The sequence below is a fragment of the Corythoichthys intestinalis genome, chromosome 5, assembly GCF_030265065.1.
Source record: "Corythoichthys intestinalis isolate RoL2023-P3 chromosome 5, ASM3026506v1, whole genome shotgun sequence".
NCBI lineage: Eukaryota > Metazoa > Chordata > Actinopteri > Syngnathiformes > Syngnathidae > Corythoichthys > Corythoichthys intestinalis.
In genome coordinates, this window is record NC_080399.1 from 13189804 (window position 1) to 13210353 (window position 20550).

Here is a 20550-nt window from a genome sequence, read left to right on the forward strand (position 1 = left end):
TTTGCTTATCATACCATCAAAATCTCATACCGTCACATGCCTAGTGGCATCATAATACTGTCATAAGACCGTAATAATTATGACATGACACTATCATAGAAATTACTGAATGCTTATGACTGATTATTAAGTGTCGTCCGGCAAATTATGGCACTAACCTCATTTATGTCCAGTTCTGCGCTTTTACATTTATTCCAAAGTGAGATCGTTTGCCGGATGATACGAAATAACATCTGTTATAAGCATTTATTAATGCTCATGACAGTGTCATGTCATAATTATGATTGTCTTATGACAGTCGTATAACACCACTGTCAAATAAAGTGTTACCAAATACCATAACTAGCAATTAATGAAACAATTGGCACAGTAACTTAAGAAGTAACATGAATTTTGATTGTTATTTACATCTGTAGCGCTGCAACGCATCCTAGGAGGCATGTTGGTCAACAACAGTGTTGACAGCAGGTGGCAGCAGAGGTTGAGTGTGGGAACAGTGATGGCCAAATTGAGCTTCTTGAAGCAATGAAGCTTTGCATCCAATTGGTTTAAAGCTTCATGGTGGTTCATTTGATCTTCTGACAGTCTTATGATTCCGCTGTCAAATAAAGTGTTACCGGGTAATATCTTTTGGTGTAAATATCCCATAATACAGTGAGGACAGCTGCGGCTTATCTATGAGCAAATGTCGTTTTCGTGTCAAATTTTGTGGATGGCGATTTATAGTCAGGTGCGCCTTATAATCCGAAAATTACGGTAATTTGTTCTTAGAAAACAAAAAAAATCTATCGAAGTGAAATATGTTTCATAAACAGAAAAATGAGACGTGCTTTCTAAAAAGAGGAAACGTTCTTTTTAAAACGTTTTTTTTAGAATGAAAATAAAATTACAAAACAATCATGAAAAAAAAAATATAGTTTTAGAGACAAAACGCTAGAAAATACATACTTTGTAGATAAAAAGCACAAAATTGAGTTAACTACGGAGTTAAAGGAAGGAAATTCTGTAAAATTAACAAAAATGAACAAGAAAAGGCTTTGTTTCAGTAAAAATCAGTATTTATGATTTTTTTTTTTGTCAATTAAATGAGAATCCTTTATTTTTGGGTTACAAAATTGGGTTTTTTGAAGAAAATTAACATCAAATCCTTTAAAAGACTACCATGCATACAGAAACGCTCGTCTGGATTCCTTTTATTGTGACAGGCAGCGTCAACTTTCCGCTTCCTGTCGGGATGGCGGCTAACGCTTTACTCGAAGCAACTCGAAGCTAAACAGAAACTCTTCTCCTAACAAATTGACAAGTTTGCTCCTCAAAAGAACGCCAAAATCTCTCTTTGAATTTGGCCAAACATTTGCTCGGAGGTGGTGAAGCTTCTGCTTGAGCTCGGTAAGACGTTTTCGGCAATGTTTTTGTTTTCGTGCTAAACTTCCGCTAACGTGCAGTGAGGTGACAGCGAAACCAGGTTAACAAACGTCGCATTTTTTAAAGAAACGAATCACATTCAGAGCAACTTTTTTTTAATCGAGACCAGAAAGCAGAACGTGCCCGCCGTGATAAGTAGAATTATTCGGCTCGGATGAAACAAGTACAGTAACGAAAAATGCTTTGTACGATTTTTTTTAATGTTGGGGAGAACTGGGTTCTTTGTCCCATTAGTGTTGTATCGGTCGCGAACGATTCGTTCTTTTTGAACGAATTGTTTGGGTGAACGAGACCGAACTAATCACCATCTGCACTGATTCGTTCTATGAAGTTGGTGGCGCTTGTTCGCTGCGTGGGAGGGCGTTGAGCAAGCGGCAGCGTCTTCTGACATCGCACACGACCAATCAGACGCCAGCCTCATCGCGGGCAGGGGAGGGAGCGGAAACAGAATCATGGCGTATGTCACTCATTTCCACGTGTGGCCAATAAGCAGCCAGCGTGCAGGCAGGGGGGAAAGACTGAGTTTTGTCACTTCCCGTTCAGTGATTCGGTCCTCCGGTTCCTGACCTAGCTTGCTGCTAACTTGACTTTCCAGTAATGACTATGCGGTGAACGAGTCATAAAATGAAAGGAAACGACTTTGTCACATATTTGTTAACGTGGAGCCTATCAAATGCTGCTCAAAAAGACAAAAACACCACACAAATCTAGCGAGCATGGTTTAGTGTTCTACTTTTCTCAACAGACTCGGGACTGTGCCTATGACGATATACTATCAAATTTACAGTAATTTAAAACACGCGTAGCTACGAGGCAAGCAAAACCTGAGCTGCGGTCGCGTGACGGCAGTGAAGCGGGCAGAGAACTGTCACTATATGGAGGCTTCATGGCAGCGATATGTACCTCATATGTGCACAGAAAAAAAATAATATTTAGTATGATCACCATAATACTGATTTACAATGAAACTGTATATACATGTCAATTTTTTCCGAGTGGTTTTTTTTTTTTTTTTTTTCGTGTCAGAGGGTGTCGGTTGGTTTGACAAATTATGTCAATCCGTCCATCATGTGCTACTCAAGCGCCCCAAAAACAAAGCGCGCGGACACGGGAGATGTCGCAATATGTCTACATTTTTCTTAACAGACTGATGAGAGTAGAAAGACGAAATCATAAAGCAAACAATTATTTCTCGTCGTCAGCATTTGACGATCTGAGATGCGGGGACGACAGGGGAGCTGACCGGATTATTTTATTTATTAATACCAGTGCAAAAATTCAAAACGATCATCTTAATAATAAAAAACAAAAATACAACAGAGCGAGAGGTTAATATGATGTGTTGGCCGTTCCATAATTAGAAATTAAACTTTCGATTTATTTTTATTTTCGTGACAGCAAGCATGCCGCGTTGGCTGTTAGCAGCAGCATTGTATATGTGAGCAAGATCATGCTAAAGAAAGTCCGTGCGCCCCCGACCCCAAACCCCGACTTCCCCCTCAAAAGGAAAATGTTTAACCGTGTCCTAATTCGAAATGCAAGCACGAGCCATGACTTTGAGCCCATAGAACTAGGACAGACGACGCGGAAGTTCTCCCTCGCTTTTGCAGCAGCGGGAGGGAGACGAGGCTGTCTCTGAGAGCAGAATGATATCGCCTGTCACTCATTTCTGAAACTACGACGAGTGGTCAATGTGCAAGAGAGGGAGGGACCAAGCAATGTCACTTCCCGTTCAGTTATACTGCGAAGCGGTCTTTGGTGATTCGTTCGGCAACGTCACTTCCCGTTCACTAACCGAACGATTCATTTGGGTGGGTAGGGAGATGAGGGGGGCGAACGATTCGTTGAACGATTCGTTTGAACGAATCGTTTTACTGAACGAACCGGAATGGATTCGTTTACTCAAGTGAACGACAGATCCCGTCACTATGTCCCATGGGTTGGTTGCAACACTTGTAATAACCTCCACCAGAGGGCGGTGTTTCACAATAGCAGTATTGAAATGATCGTAGTTCTGCTCTCCCAAAAAGATTTTTTTAAAAAAATTACGAGCAATTTTTTTCTTTATGAACTGTTGTATTTTATTTTTGTATTTGTACTGACTACTTTTAGAAATTTATTTATTTGGTCAAAATAAGCATGATATTTTTTTTTCCAAACAAAAGCAAAAAGTTTATCATTACAAGTGGTATAGCAAAAAAAAAAATGGTTGGAAAAAATTTAAATTTTAAGATGTATCTGGGGAGGAAAAAAATGTTATTTTCAATAAATTTGGCAGAAAATGTTTACGTAGGGCTAATAAAGCTGAATGAGTAGCTATGTACTTCATGTAGCACGTTGCCGCTGCCGTTAAAGTCAACAATATTAAAAGCATCTTGTTTTAGAATTGGTTTAACAAATAAGGAAATCCTTAATATTTTGCCTCACCTACATCAAATTATAATCAATAGATTTATTCTAATGCGTCGTTCTAGCTCTAAGCTACGCTACATGTACGTAAAATGCGTATTAGTCTTACGTAATACTACTTTATTTTTTTTATTTTTTTATTTTATTTTATTTGGCCCTAATACGTACTGCATTACCACAACAGTTATAGTCCTCCTGTTAACGAACCCTCGTCTGTTGACAATAGGGCTGCAGCTATGGATTATTTTGGTAGTTGATTAATCTATCAACAAGTTAGTTCGAATAATCGAGTAACTGGATTATGAGCATTTAATGTGTTGCACAATCAATTTTAGGAGATGTAAAGCAAAGGCTTGTTAAGATTGCACTTTCAAAAGTGCAATAAATGCAAATACAAAATTACCGAATGTTTCTTCAAACTATGCACTTGCACTTTTATTTGAAAATAAATTAAAATACCTGAGCTTAGCCTCAAATGGTATTAAAAAAAATAATGATCTAAATACAAGAAAACAAATGACTAATTTGAATAGCAAAAGTCCGCTAGCTTAATTGCTATAAAATGCTAGTATTTTTTTTAACAATACTCTTAACAAATCGTTTTTACACATATTCCCACAAAAACGGCTAAATATACCTATGAACTAAATTACGAATGCAGAAAAAAAAACATTAGCTCAAACAAAAACCTACCTTTTGTTGGCCTTAACAGGGAGAAGCTGAATTCAGCCATGTTAATGGAGTTATGTCATATTCATTGTTGCCACTAGACGGCAATGTATCCACCCAAATCAATAAAACTATATGCAAACACTTTCAAAACAAACCATTACAACGCCACTGATTTAATGTATACTCGAAGCAGCAAAATTTAATTCGAAGCTTTTTTTAGGTTTTTGTTTTTTGAAATCGAATTACTCGAGTTAATCGATTAAGCAGCACTGGTTGACAACTTAAATTTTGTCTAAATAATTCAAAATATTCATCTGAAATTACAACCAGTGACATCAATGAACAAATGCTATGCTAGGATGCGGCGATTCGGGTCAAATACAAGCATAAAAAGCTTAAGCGTTATGTCAATGTCAATATTAGGGTAGGCTTAAACCCTAATAACATTCATTAACTTGAAATACCTTTCTGTGGATTTTTCTCCCGATTTCCAACTCCGCGCAACGTAGTCAGGCACAAGCTTGCAACAGGAGAACCGATGTGATTTTCCAAATAACGCGTGTACTGTAAAGGAACCATTTGAATTTGATGCGCTATTTCAGACAACTTCTGGCTAATAGTGTTTAAACAATGAGCTATATATTCGTTTAGACGTATTGTTAAATTATACAAATTAGGGTGAATCTTTAAATCTTAAAGGGAATCTCGGACTAATAGACTTGTAGGCTCTAATAAGCCACAATTGTTCTCTTTTACTAAAGTGTTATTAGAAACATATATTGTTGCCATTGATTTAAAAATCATCTGTACATGTTTTGACCTATGGAGGGCGCAATGGACGCTTGGGGTGATGACATAGTTAGCCTGGACTGGGAGAATAGCTGTGCACGCTAGCAAGCGAAGCTAGTATGACAACTGGCATGATTTTGTCACATTCTGCTGCTGGTCAGATTATTTTGTTACAGAACTGTGGGATCAGTTCCCGATGTCGTACCTGCATCCAATTCCAGCTCTTTAAACCGATCCTAGGCAGGTTGCTAAGATATTGACTTGCTGCCATTTGACAGTTTTCTCAATCCCTTTGTTGCTTGTCTTGGGTTTTTACGAGGCAAGACGTCCAACGCATGCGCACATCGGTTAAAAGTGGCGAGTACTTACTATGTGTTTTTGTCGAATATTTTATTACTTTTTAATTGCCTCAAAATACTTTTTGCATGCGTTTCCCGCTCATACTTTTAAGCATAGTGTTTTCTTGTGGTAGCTTTAAAGCAGATTGTTGATCTGTAGACCACATTAGTCACGTATCATGTTTAAACTAGAGATGATATTGGATCGGACGCCGATATGGGCAAAAAAAATGCACATCGGTATCGGATCGGAACACGGGAAAAATTCCGATCCAGACTTCCGATCAGTTTTTTTGGAAAATCCGGTCCGGGTTTTCCAGCGCACCGTTTACATAATCCATTCCAGCTTTGGTTTCCCTAAAATCCGGTCCGCATTTTATGGCACACCTTCAACAAACTACATTTACATTACCATCTCCCAATTTACCGAGAGACTTTATCGGTAAAAATGTCAGCTGTGTGGGATCATTTCACCTTAAAGGACGACAAAGACGAAGAGGCAGAGCGCAACAATAAAGTCAAGCGTAGTGGTAAAGCTGTAAGAAGTTTTAATGCAACCAACCTAATCAAGCATTTGGCGAACTACCGCCACAAACAATATGAGGAGTATGTTAAGAAAACCGAAGACAAAAAGAAAGGTCCTACGCAACTAACAGTGGCAGAAACTTTTGCTATGCGTGACAAACTGGCACTCGACAGTCCCAAAGCCCAGGGAATAACAAGAGTCATTGCCGGAGAATTCATTCTGGATGACGAGCCATTATCTCACGTGAGTAAAGACGCACCATCCAACACGCAATTCGGCCGCTGAAGATTCGAGAACGATTCACAAACATCCAAATTCCGATTATTGAAATATGTCAAGTAAAGCAGAAGTAATACACAGCGTGGTCGCATTGCGTCCTGAAAGTAAACATAACTTGTCTTAGACCCGGGTAATGCCAATGCTCAACTCACGGCTTTAGCTCAACTCATGCCGCTGGATAAAAAATACAAGAATACCTGACTTCTGCTGACAGCCGCGACAAACTACGTCAACGTCGTTGTGTTTTACTGGAGATAATAGATATCGTATGTATATAGAACCATATGCTACATGACAGACTCGACCGCGTTAGCAACATTGAAGTATTGAAAACCTGATGCGTTAGTAAACAGCCGCCATCTTAAAGCAGAAGACTTCCCTAGTAGGCTGTTGTGAACCTTCCAAGCGAACCTAATTAACTTTTTATCGAAAATACTCCTAAATCGGCAAAATCTTGACTTGAATCAATCTTCAAAACAGTTTTAAAACTTTCACATGTCGAAAGTAGACAGAAGAGAAATTATGGAATAACGGGAGTAATTTTCACAACTTTAACAGTTGATTCTCAAAATTAAACGAATTGAATGTAGTTTAAAGCTGCTGATACAGAATGGGGACTTGAGTATTTTAATTAGTTTTAAAATGTTAACTTGATACTGAAATAGTAGTTTATTTAAACCTGAGAGGCTTTTTTTATACAATTTTTGTAACTAATGCACGAAACATTAAAAGCGTCTAATAGCTTGGGGGATTTGTGGGATTTCCCACTGAGTTTGTTGGCGTGTTTTGCTTTTTTAAGACAGTTTACAATATTATTTGCACGTTTTACTGACTGACTATGCCATTTCTGTTTGGTATTTATAATGTTTTGTGTTTATCACTGAATAAACAGGTCAGTTTCTTGTTACCAACCGTTGTGTGTTATTCAAACTCACCTAATTCAGCTGGCTAGTTGTTATCAAGGGTACTAAAACCTTTTTCAACATGAGTCTGACAACTAAGTAAGGAGGCTAAATAACTTTAAACTTTAACACATGCTCAGATAGGTCGATATCGGTATCGGCCAGTATCGGTATCGGATCGGAAGTGCAAAACAATATCGGTATCGGATCGGAAGTGCAAAAACCCGGATCGGGACATCCCTAATTTAAATCGCTCTTATTTGATATTACTGCGTTTAAGTATTTTCTTAAGGCATCTTTAGTATGTTCTCCCTGTATGCATCTAAACAAAACAAGCTGAAAGCGCACGGTAGTACTTTGGGTGTCAAATTTGCCTCTTGTCGACGTTTTGCCAGTGTAGCACGTTTTAGCAGAACACCGGTTTTGTCCTACTCTCGTCTCGTCTCATCCAGTCTTTCCTGTTCATTTTGCTTTTGGTGCTCGTTTTGTGAAATATCGACAGTTCTGTCATGCTCATTAATGTTCCTCTCAGGTTCAAATTGAAAGGGCTGAACAGATGACATGTCGCCAATCATACTCTGGAAGTCCGGCAGCATAACCCAGGACGTCACCAACAATGGCGACCTACTAGTTAAACTAATTTTACAAATTGTATAAAAACGAAAAACATTGAGGTCTTTTATAGGGCTGTCAAACGATTAAAATTTTTAATCGAGTTAATTACAGCTTAAAAATTAATTAATCGTAATTAATCGCAATTAATCGCAATTCAAACCATCTATAAAATATGCCATATTTTTCTGTAAATTATTGTTGGAATGGAAAGATAAGACAAGATGGATATATACATTCAACATACGGTACATAAGGCCTGTATTTGTTTATTATAACAATAAATCAACAAGATGGCATTAACATTATTAACATTCTGTTAAAGTGATCCATGGATAGAAAGACTTGTAGTTCTTAAAAGATGAATATTAGTACAAGTTATAGAAATGTTATATTAAAACGCCTCTTAATGTTTTCGTTTTAATAAAATGTGTAAAATTTTCAATCAAAAAATAAACTAGTAGCCCTATTCTGTCCTCAATGTGTATGAGTACACAAATTGACAGATAGCGAACATAAGTTCCAAAAAGAAATCAGACGGTGTGGCAAAGTTGCATGGGCTTTACTGAAGTCATCTCTTTTTGACAGGAGCACGTTTCTTGTATTTTTGTAAAACTGAAAATAACAAGGCAATGTGTCAATAACTTGCATAAATCACAAAATAACATAAAATGTACACACACGTGTCCATTTGAGCAGTAGCACTAGCCAATTAGCTGACAAGCATCTAACAATGTAACTGCATTTCACCATATATGTGAACAAATTCAAATACACATCATCAATAACTATCTAATGCTCATGAATATAAACAAAGGAGGAATATAACTCACAAGCGATGCATGTATTAGACACAAACAGTGTGATGAGGCTATGAGAACTGCCACTGAATACTGGATGCGGACGTTAGCTGGTCTGAATAGCACTGTCTATTAGTGTGAGTTCGCGTCGACATATAACACGTCAGAAAAGCGCGCCGAAACCCAAATAATCAGCTGCACTGAATCGCCAGCAGAGGGCGACATTACGCCACATAATATATGCAAGTCACACCCAAGCGCCAGCAGAGGGCGGAAAAACTCCATAAAACACAATTAACAAGTTGGCCTTTCACTGTACTGACATTTAAATCTGTCTGAGCGGGCCTAGTGCGTTAATTGCGTCAAATATTTTAACGTGATTAATTTAAAAAATCAATGCCCGTTAACGCGATAATTTTGACAGCCCTAGTCTTTTAATATAAAATTATTTTAAGTCTATCAGTGGTTCCCTTTAAAAAAAAAAAAAAAAAAACATTTGCAAGGCAAGGTGGCTTTTATTTTGGTGTGGCGGTGCGCCACAATCTTATTATGTAGGGGAAACTCTGAACCTATGCACAACTTTCGCCTTACGTAGGTTTTACCTACACACAGAGATATTTTTATATCCTATCTTTTGGTTGACTATCAAAATAGTTGTCACCTGATCATCACGGTCCATTTTTAGAGCAACCTAGCTTGTCTTTCTCCGTTCACTAACAGCCAACGGGTTAATGATGAACTTATTGTTTAGTTCTGCGAGCACTGCGTCGATGAAGATGTCCTTGGTGCAGCGGGTGTTCCTGTCGTGGATTTTCAGCCTGATCTTCCTCATCATGCTGGTCCTGAAACTGGAGGCCAAGGTGCAATGGAACTGGTTCGTCATCTTCCTTCCCGTGTGGACGCTGGACGCCGTACTGGTCCTCCTGCTGCTGGTCAAGCTGGCCGGCCGCTGCAAGGCCGACCCGGAGGCGCGGGAGGGGTTGACTCTTACCCGCCGCTTGTGCTGCCTGGCGGCCGTCGGGCTGAAGGCGGCTTTCTGTCTCAGCCTTTGCTCCCGCCTTGAGAAACTGACAGACGTGTGGCTCAGCGTGGTGTGCGTACCTCTTTGGGTCCTACTAGTGGGCGCCCTGGTGCAGCTGGGCCGCAGCGTCTTCCGCTCACACAGGGACTGAACTTTAGTGGACCCATTTTTTGCATAACACACGCAGTTTGTGGGGGGGTCTTTCTGACACCATGAAATTTTTTACGAGATGTACTTAATGCCTTATTTTTGCAATATTCTTGATTTTTCAACAGAAAAATGTCACTTTACTCTCACAGCTTATCAGCTTTTTATAGTTTAATTTTTGTAACATTATGAATTTGAATAGATTTCCAAAACTATCACAACATTCTCCATTTTTTCTGTACTTTATTTTTGTAAATGTGAATTTGGGATATAAGTCAGCTTTTGGTGAAATCCCTGTATAGGTACACAAACTTTCCAGAGGGGGCCTGTGTCAGGCAATGGCGTACCGCAAGCAACACGCCACTTTTGCTCATTGTAGTGGACCAAACATACACGCGGACACTGGTGTTTCAACTTAGGTAAAAATTCCATTTAATAAAGTTACAAAACAAACAGTTTAACACAAACCTGTTTGTGCAACATAAAAGAGGCCAACATAACAAAGGGCTTCGACCAAACTGACCTGACCTCCAGACACATCTCTGTGGGCGTTTAAATCAGGGCGGACTCGACTAACGACCACTTGAAGGAGGTATGACAAATTAACCAAACATTGTCAACTTAATAAATCAACAGATGGAATATATATATATATATATATATATATTTTTTTTTTTTTTTGCGATCATGTTCTCTGAAGGGTTTACTTGGTAGGAGGGGAGGGGAAGACTGTATTGACCGCAAGTTTGAATGCATGGACACTTCATATTGTTGTACACTAGATGGCGGTATGCACCTGAAAGTTTCTTGTAATGCGCCATTCACTCATTTGCTCCCAAAAACGTATAAATACGTTCTATTTTTAATTGTTTCAGTGTCCCAAAGACGTAACCATAAGAGACATCTCTGGGTTCTGATTCAACTGAGCTCCAAAGCACAAAGCTGAAAATCCATTTTAAAGCAAAAAAACTGGCCACTGGAGGGCAGTAGCGCATTTGGTAAGACCCGCAACCCGATTCAACGGCAGCACGGCCAGGGCGCCGGCGGATGGATGCCAGGCGGCGGACGACCGAGCAGAACAGCCGAGAGGACGCCCGGCGCTGGACGACCGGGAGAATCCCCGGGACCACCAGTGCAGCGGACAATGTCGTTGAGTCCGTGCTGCTCGCCGAGCAGACCCCGCAGAGACTCAAAAAAATCCATCTTTATGAGACAGGCGGCGATGAGGGAAAAGTCGCAGCCACAACAGCGTCATCTCGGTTATGTGTAAATAAATTGTTACTTTGCTATCAAAAGCTCTATTTGTCTTATCTTATTAAAACATTATTCAGATGTTTCGGATGTAACTAAAAGAAAATAGCTGTGTATAAGCCAGTTATTTTTTAAATCTATGCTTTCACAAAAAGCTCGATTTCTCGTTTTTTCATCAGATATTGGAAAATTTCTCAAACTAAGCTATATTCTCATGCTGAGTTCTAAAGAATGGAAAAAGATATGAACTTTTTTTTTTCCTGCTAAAAGAAGAGTCTAATCTTTTGGTGGGTTCCATGTTCATATGGAAATAGAACAGAATTGTCTGTGGGCCTTGCAAAATCAGTCAAAATCCAGTAAAACGGCCGGGAGTGAATGAGTTAATCAAAAGAATTTTTACGTGCTGCAATGTCCCTAGGGCAGGGGTGTCCAAACTTTTTGCAATGGGGGCCAGATTTGGAGTGATAAAAATGTGGGGGGCCGACCTTGACTGACGTCCTTTATGTAGAACAATATATTTAAGCAAATTTTAGCCATTCTGTGTGTGACATTTGCTTTATTATTTTTTCTAAATAATTTCAACTAGCCTTTGTGGCGCTCTGTTTCATCTCTCGGGCTCTTGCGAAATACTGCTGCTGTAAAATTTAACTTCAAGTTGCTTCATTTTCTTGCTACGTATCTCCCCTGTAATCTTGTCGTACATGTCAGCGTGTCTTGTTTGATAATATCGCCTCACATTGAACTCTTTAAAAACAGCGACTGTCTCTTTGCAAATGAGGCAGACACAATTTGCACCTATCCTTGAAGCGTTGGCCGTCGCAGTCAACTTTCTTTTTTTTTGTTGATTCTCGCCAATTTAGAAAAGTGGGAGTAAAGGGTCACACGGGGTAATGTTGCTTAGAGTACTGCTGCCTTTTAGTGGGTAAATGAGGAGCAGCATTTAGTGTGGAGGCAACTTCATATGCTGGTAGCAGTACTGCTGACCAATTTATTTGGTCTGTGTGCGGGCCAGACGTTATTGATTTTATGACAGGGGCTGGGGGCCGGATGAAATTTGACCGCAGGCCGCATTTGGCCCCCGGGCCGGACTTTGGACATGTCTGCCCTAGGGTGATTTATATGTTAAATTCAGAATTGTACATTTTGCGCTGCATTGGTACATTATTTCTTAGTGCACGCTGATATGGATACCTGCATTTATTTGCCTTATCGGTGCCACACTACAGGTGACATGAATGGGTAAATTAAAAATTGTAAAACTGGATGTTTACCATTTACGATTTACTATTAAGACAAAGAAACAAAAAACAGGATTTGGACAATTTTTAGTTCAATTACTTGACTCCAGCTCATATATTATTACCCTATGCAGGTTTTTAAAAAATTAAATAAATAAAACTCAAATTAAAGTTGCAAATATTTTAAAAGTAATTACATTTTTGAAAGTCAAAATTTAAAAGATATTCACTTTATTATAGTATATAAAGAGACAACTTACTATTAAGATAAAAAAATATCGCGAATAGACCATTTTTAGATCAACCATGTGTTTAAACTTTGAATCGACTAACTGTCGATTCTTCATGGCAACCCTAATCGAAACCAAGAGAACAAAATATGAATCAGCAAAATCCGTATTTTTGAACCATTTATTGAGGTTCCAATCAGAGTATAAATCACACTACCAAGTCTTGTCTTAGCAAATAAAATGTATTTACATTTTGTTTAAAAAAATCCAACCAAACAAACAAAACAAAAAAAAAAAACATCCACATGTTGTCTTCAAATAAAAACAAGACAGTTAAATGATATAAATAAGTTCTATGGAAAATAAAACTCATCTTAGAAAAAAATATATGCGATTTCTGTATACATTTCCTCACATGGTGCTAATAACATCTATTTATGCTGTACAGTTTTTGGTACATACAGTATCATTTACATACAACGGAGTTTTGGGGCCCAAACAAAGAAAAACAATAGGACTACGAGAATAAAGTCATAATATTATGAGAAAAAAGTCGTAATATTACGAGAATTAAGTCTTACGTTGTAATATTACGAGATGAAAATTGTAATTCACCGCAATTTTACATATTATGAGAAAAAGTCATTATGTTACGAGTTGAAAGTCGTAATATTACGAGAAAAAAGTGTGAAGTATTCCATAGCTTTACGCATTATTACGAAAAGTTGTAATGTTATGAGATCAGTCATTACAAGCTTAAAGTCATACCATTACGATTTTAAAGTTATAATAATACGTATCTTTACGAGAAGTAATGTTACGTAATATTAAAAAATCGTAATATTGCGGGACCACAACCTAACTTTACATATTGTTACGAGAAAAAAGTCATGATGTTCTGTAATTTTACGTGATACGAGAAAAATGTCAATGTTACATAACTTTACGTAATATTACTAATAAAGTAATAATATTAGCAGATTATAAAGTCTTCGTATTACCAGAAAAGTCATAATACATAACTATGCATTACGGGGAAAAAAATAGTAATGTTACGAGAAGACATCATGAGATCAAAGTCATAATATTACAAAATATAATTCAAAATATTACGAGATTACGACGTAACTTTACGTTTGATTACGAGGAATAAAACTGTAAAGCTACGTAATTATGTAATTTACGAAAAAGTCAGTTTGAAGTCGTGATACAGCTTTACGAATTATTATGTGAAAAGTATTGTATTATGAGATTAAAGAATTTGATAAAACAATATTACAAGATTAAAGTTGGATTACTACCAGAAAAAAAGTCGCAATATTACGATTTTAACGTCAGAATATTATGAGGTTGAAGTCGTAATACAACATAACTACGTTTTACGAGAAGTAATGTTACGTGAATTACGTAATATGACGAGATCAAAATCTTAATTTTTCAAATTCTAAGTTTAAAGTCGTATTACGAGAAAAAAAACAATTTACGAGATGACTATGTATACATATTACAAAAGAAGGTAGTAATGTCACGATAACTTTACGTAATATTACAATATGATAAAAAAAAACTCTGTAATATTATGACTTTAACCTCGTAATATTACAATGTATGACTTTTTTCCTAATAGCATTACAACGCATTACTTGGTCGCAATTTTTACGAGAACTTTTTATAATTTATGAGGGGAAAAAAACAGTCATAATTTACGAGTTCAAACTTGTAATATCGTTTAACTTTACTTAGTATTACGAGGTTCATAATATTACGAGGTTGAAGTCGTAATAGTACGTGACCACGTATTATGTGATTCCGACATAACTTTACGTAATATTATTGTAGGTTTTAAGAGTTAAATTGTAAAATCACGAGAAAAAAGTAACATTTTTACGAGAAAACGTCTTAACTAGAGCTGAAACGAATACTCGAGTAACTCGAGTTTAAAAATTAATCCGAGTAATTTTATTCGCCTTGAAGAATCATTTAATTTTGCCAGCTTTAAGCATCACGTTTTGCCCGGACTACTTTTAATGCGGGACAACGCACCGATACTGTACCTACAAACTATGCCAACATTGCTACAAACTACGCCCGCATGATGCTACGGTGGTAGCGTCTGATGCTTCCCATAGATATCACATGTACAATGGTATGAAAAAGTATCTGAACCTTTTGGAATTTCTCACGTTTCTGCATAAAATCACCATCAAATGTGATCTGATCTTTGTCAAAATCACCCAGATGAAGAAACTGTCTGCTTTAACTAAAACCACCCAAACATTTATAGGTTTTCATATTTTAATGAGGATAGTATGCAAACAATGACAGAAGGGGGGAAAAATAAGTAAGTTAATCATCACATTTAATATTTTGTGGTAACTTCAACCGGACGTTTCCTGTAGCTGGAGATCAGTCTGGCACATCGATCAGGACTAATCTTGGCCCATTCTTCTCGACAAAACTGCTAGTTCAGTCAGATTCCTGGGATGTCTGGAATGAATCTTTAGGTCACGCCACAGCATCTTAATGGGGTTCAAGTCTGGACTTGGCCACTCCAGAACGTGGATTTTGTTCTTCTGAAACCATTCTGAAGTTGATTTACTTCTGGTTTTGGATCATTGTCTTGTTGCAGCATCCATCCTCTTTTTAGCTTCAAATCTCTGACAGACGGCCTCAGGTTTTCCTGCAAAATGACCAGATGAACTTTTGAATAAATTCTTCCATTAATGACTGCAAGTGGTCCAGGCTCTGAAGTAGCAAAACAGCCCCAAATCATGACGCTCCCTCCACCATGCTTCAAGGTAGGGATGACAAGTTGATGTTGGTGAGCTGTTCCATTTTTCCTCCACACATGATGTTGTGTGTTACTCCCTAACAATTCAACTTTGGTTTCATCAGCACACAATATATTTTGCCAAAACTTCTGTGGAGTGTCCAAGTGCCTTTTTGCGAACATTAAACGAGCAACAATGTTTTTTTAGACAGCCACGGCTTCCTCCGTGGAGTCCTCCCATGAACACCATTCTTGGTCATAGTTTTACATAGATTTGATGTGTGCACAGGGATATCGACCGTGCCAGTGATTTCTGTAAGTCTTTAGCTGACACTCTAGGGTTCTTTTTTACCTCTCTGAGTATTCTGCACTGACTCCTGGCATCATCTTTGGTGGACGGCCAAACTCTCTCTATTTGTAGACAACTTCTCTGACTGTCGATTGATGAACATCAAGACTTTTAGAGATGGTTTTGTATCCTTTCCCAGCTTTAAACAAATCAACAATCCTTCATCACAGGTCTTCAGACAGCTCTTTTGACCTAGGCATGATGCACATCAGACAATGCTTCTCATCAAGACATTTCTTACCAGGTATGTTTTATAGTGGACAGGGCAGCTTTAAACCACTCATCTGTGATTGAGCACACACCTGACTTAAAATGTTTGGTAAAAAATAGGTTTCAATTGCTCTTTAAGTCCCCTACGGCAGAAGGTTCACTTAATTATTTTTCCTCCTTCTGTCGTTGTTTGCATGCTATCCTCATTAAAATACGAAAACCTATAAATGTTTGGGTGGTTTTAGTTAAAGCACTGTTTTTTCATCCGTGTGATTTTGACAAAGATCAGATCACGCAAAAATGTGAGAAATTCCAAAAGGTTCAGATACTTTTTCAAACCAATACATATGGAAATAGATGCGAAATGACAGACTCACCAGCGTTGGTAAACAGCCGCCATCTTGAAGCAGTAGACTTCACTGCGCTAATAAATAAGATTAACATTACTGTACCTTGCTAACGTAACGTTAGCCTGAGGCGGGCTAGGTTTCCATTAATTATGACTACTTTCGATGCGTGGTTAACGTGTCTTTACACACAGGCTTGATTTAATCTGTAAAAACACAGCGCTGTAGAGTGATGAGGGTGTAAAATAAAAACATAATACAGCTAACTTTAAATTTTATCTCAGTAGTCATTGCTGGATAAAACACCAAGTAGCATTGGTGCCTAATGTGCTCCAATACAGCAGGTATCATACATTTATTTTGAATACTGCAAAAACTCAAAATCCTATCAGGACTTACAATTTAGACTAACTTAAAACTTAACTAGAACTTAAAAATAGCTTGACACATAGACTTCATAATTATATTGACCGGTCACATTCCACATACACTAGGCTACGCCTTCAAGTAGGGGGCCACCCCACACTCCGCTTCAGTTATTCGCAGTCGATTGCAGCGACATGCAGTGATCCGACACCGGATTTAGGTTGAAAAACTACAAAAGCTATACCGCCTACAAACAGGTGGGATTGTCTCAGGAGTGATTTGTTCGAGGATTCAAGGTAATCATTATATTTTTCGTACCATGCATGCATTTTGAACATATTTACGTAAAATAATTGCTTAATAATCTTTTTAAAAAGATCAAAGACTGTTTTACGTACATTTTAGGGGTGTCAAACGATTAAAATTTTTAATCGAGTTAATTACAGCTTAAAAATTAATTAATCGCAATTTATCGCAATTCAAACCATCTATAAAATATGCCATATTTTTCTGTAAATTGTTGGAATGGAAAGATAAGACAAGATGGATATATACATTCAACATACGGTACATAAGTACTGTATTTCTTTACTATAACAATAAATCAACAAGATGGCAATACCATTATTAACATTGTTAAAGCGATCCATGGATAGAAAGACTTGTAGTTCTTAAAAGATAAATTTTAGTTATAGAAATTTTATATTAAAACCCCTCTTCATGTTTTCGTTTTAATAAAATTTGTAAAATTTTCAATCAAAAAATAAACTAGTAGCCCGCCATTGTTGATGTCAATAATTACTTAGACAATGCTCATGGGTGCTGAAGCCTATAAAATCAGTCGCACCCAAGCGCCAGCAGAGGGCGGCAAAACTCCAAAAAACACAACAAGCACAGCTTTCACTCTGCTGTCATTTTAATCTGTTTGAGCAGGGCATTTGTGCGTTAATGGCGTCAAATAATTTAACGGGATTAATTTAAAAAATTAATTACCGCTCGTTAACGCGATAATTTTGACAGCCTTAGTACATTTGTATAAGAATTTGGGGATTTAAGCAATTATTCACAAGAATTTTCAACGTAAAAAGCTCTTTGTTGTAAGGCTGCCGCCACATTGACTAACAGACTAGCATCGTAGTTCAACATATTTACGTAAAATAAGTGCTAACTGCACTTTTCTTTTTTTTCCCTGCTTTTTACCAAGAATCGAGACTGTTTTACGTCCATATCTAAACAGAATTCAGGGATTTAAGCGTTTATTCACATGAATTTTCACCGGAAAAGCTATGTTTTCATAAGGCTGCCGCTACATTTGCTAACTGACTAGCATCATAGTTCGCAATATTTACGTCAAATAAATGCTAAATGCACGTTTTTTTTTGTTTTTTTTTTGCTTTTTACCAAGAATCGAGACTGTTTTACGTCCATATCTATAAAGAATTCAGGGATTTAAGTATTTATTCACGAGAATTTTCAACAGAAAAAGCTCTTTGTCTGCAATTCCACTCTGTCAGCTTTAACGGGCTCGCCAACAATGCAGGCCCCCTATTAATTGGCCCCGCACCCCGTGTGCCGTCAATACATTATGAAGTCTATGCTTGACACAAATGGAACTTCAATTGAAACACGTCTGAAAAACACCCAACTTTTAAGTGATGTGTGTTATCAAGCGTAATGACATTTTTAGGTAAGAAATAAGATTTTTTTTTTTTAATAGAAGTGAATTTGTGTAAATTTGTTTTTTTTTTTTCTAGTCACATCTGAGATGCAATTGTTGGCTGTTTTCAACAATGTAGATCGAAAATAAAGACATTGATGGTCATGCATATTTATAATTGCCCTTTACCTAAAAAATGTTTTATCCGATTACTCGATTAATCCATAGAATTTTCAGTCGAATACTCGAATACGAAAATATTCGATAGCTGCAGCCCTAGTCATGTTATATAACTACGTAATATTACTAATAAATAATAAAAAAGCTAACATTGACTTTAATCTCGTAATATTACCATGTATGACTTTATTGTCATATTACAACTTGTTTCCTCATAGTATTACGACATGACTTCATTTGTGCAATATCACGACTTTAATCTCATAATATTATGACTTCATTCTCATAATCCCATTTTTTCTTCTTTGTTTAGTCCTAATACTCCGTCGTAACTTGGAAGTTCCGACCGATAAAAAAAAAAAAAAACGCATTTTTGCGTAGTGTCCTCCCGAAAATTAAAAAAAAAACGTCAAACAAGATTCAGTAGAAGCTCAGTATTGTGTCATCATGATTGTGTGTTTGTCGTACCTTTACTTGGTTGGTTTAAAACTCAAAAACTAAAAGTAGTGCGTAGGCACTGAATGACACCGTCGGTACATTCACGGACCAAATTAAAAACAACAACAAAAAAAGACATTCTTCCTCCGTTCGATTATGTTGGGAGTGCATCGAGTTTTGAGTTGAAATTTGAAGACAAAATTTTTTTTGACGGCTGTGGACATCTAATCCATTTTGACTGGAAGAACGTTCATTCGCCTCTTCTAGTCAAAATGGATCGGACGTCCGTGGCCGTCAACGGCGCAGATTCCTCCCCAAATAACGTGCGTGTGTGCGGAATGCTCACCCCGAAAACGTTGGACATTCATAGCAGGAAATCTTTGTGTGTCTTGAGCGTCTGCTTGAGCTGCTGCGTTTGGGAGTCGGCGCTTTTGACTTTGCTCCCTTTAAAAGGAACCTGCAGCGTCCGGCCGTCGGCGGACTTGGCGTGGTGAGTTTTAAAAGACAGCGCCACCGTCTGGTGGGCCTCCATGGGCTTGAAGAGATCGAAAGTGATGAGAGTCCTGGGGGTCTTCTTGGGCTCCTCTTTTTTGCCGTCCCGCCTCGGGATTGGGGGCTTATTGAGCGAGGATTTGTTGTCGGTCCGCTGACCGCTTTTCTCCTTCTTCCCTTGCGAAGACTTGTGTTTGTCCCGCGTCTCCTCGGGACGGGCGTTTAGAGACAAAAGGGAGACGCCGCCGCAGCCCGATGCCTCCTTTTCCTTCTTTCTCGCGAGTGCCGTTCCGTCGCTCTTTAGCTTCTCTTTCTCCTTTAGCCGGTGCTTCCGTTCCCGATCTTTGCTCTTATCTTTCCTCTCCTTCTCCTCTTTAGTCCTTTCTTTCACCTCTTTACTCCTCTCCTTTTCCTCTTTAGTCCTTTCCTCTTTACTCCTCTCTGGTTTCGTCCTCTCCCTTTCCTCTTTAGTCTTGTCGTCTTCCGGAGGCCTTCTCTCCTTCTCCTCTTTACTTCGGTCTTGTTTCGTCCTCTCCCTTTCCTCTTTACTCTTCTCATCTTCTTGAGGTTTTCCCTCTTTACTCCTCTCATCCTCTTTAATTCTCTCCTTCTCTCCTTCAGTCCTGTCCTCCTCCCATCGCACTTTCTCCTTCTTGATGGTTTTGAGGTCCTCCTGGATTTCACTTCGACACCTTTCCTCCTCTTTTTTCACCTCCTCCACCACGAGCGCTTCCGACTCCTCTTCCTCCTTACACAGCCGCGGTAAGGGGAGCTCCTCCGCCAGTTTCACCACCTTCTCCTCGAGCTCCTCCTCTTTGATCTGTAGCCCGACGTCACTGGCCGCGCACGTCATCTCCTCGTCCTCCTCTTTCTCCTCTTCCTCGACGTCGTTCTGGTGGTACTGTTTGAGGCGGATGTGCCAGGCCAAGCTGCAGACTGCTGACACCGTCTTGAACTGGTGGATGACGCCCCGGGGGATGAAGTAGATGTCGTCGTGGTACAACTGGATGCGGGCGTAGCGGATGCCCTCGCGCCGCAGTTGGTTCAGCTTGGCGTCGTCGATCCACTGAACGCACTGCAGACACATGGCAAAGGTTGAAAT

At 38.5% G+C, this 20550-nt stretch overlaps 2 protein-coding genes across 3 annotated transcripts in view; one reads left to right on the top strand and one right to left on the bottom strand.

The window, feature by feature from the left end:
* Nucleotides 1-1218: 1218 nt before the first annotated feature.
* On the top strand, nt 1219-13310 carry LOC130916077 (transmembrane protein 60-like). 2 transcript variants are annotated; one of them, XR_009063225.1, is made up of 3 exons: nt 1219-1389; nt 9504-10512; nt 10796-13310. XR_009063225.1 is itself a non-coding variant. In XM_057836464.1 (2 exons), exon 2 carries the CDS (start codon nt 9523-9525, stop codon nt 9922-9924), a length of 402 nt encoding a protein of 133 aa, XP_057692447.1. In that variant the 5' UTR covers nt 1219-1389; nt 9504-9522; the 3' UTR covers nt 9925-13310. The 2 variants fall into 2 exon arrangements, 1 of the variants encoding a protein (XP_057692447.1); XM_057836464.1 differs by having other exon boundaries at nt 9504-13310.
* Nucleotides 12807-20550, bottom strand: part of LOC130916076 (lysine-specific demethylase RSBN1L-like) — a 45371-nt gene continuing 37627 nt past the window's right edge. The window contains exon 8 of the mRNA XM_057836463.1: nt 12807-20523. Within this exon, the coding sequence (XP_057692446.1) occupies nt 19321-20523 (1203 nt within the window). The 3' untranslated portion in view covers nt 12807-19320. The remainder of the gene's footprint in view (nt 20524-20550) is intronic.

Excerpts from the sequence above, each read along its gene's own strand:
- LOC130916077 (XM_057836464.1), top strand. The coding sequence starts at position 9,523 with ATGAAGATGTCCTTGGTGCAGCGGGTGTTCCTGTCGTGGATTTTCAGC.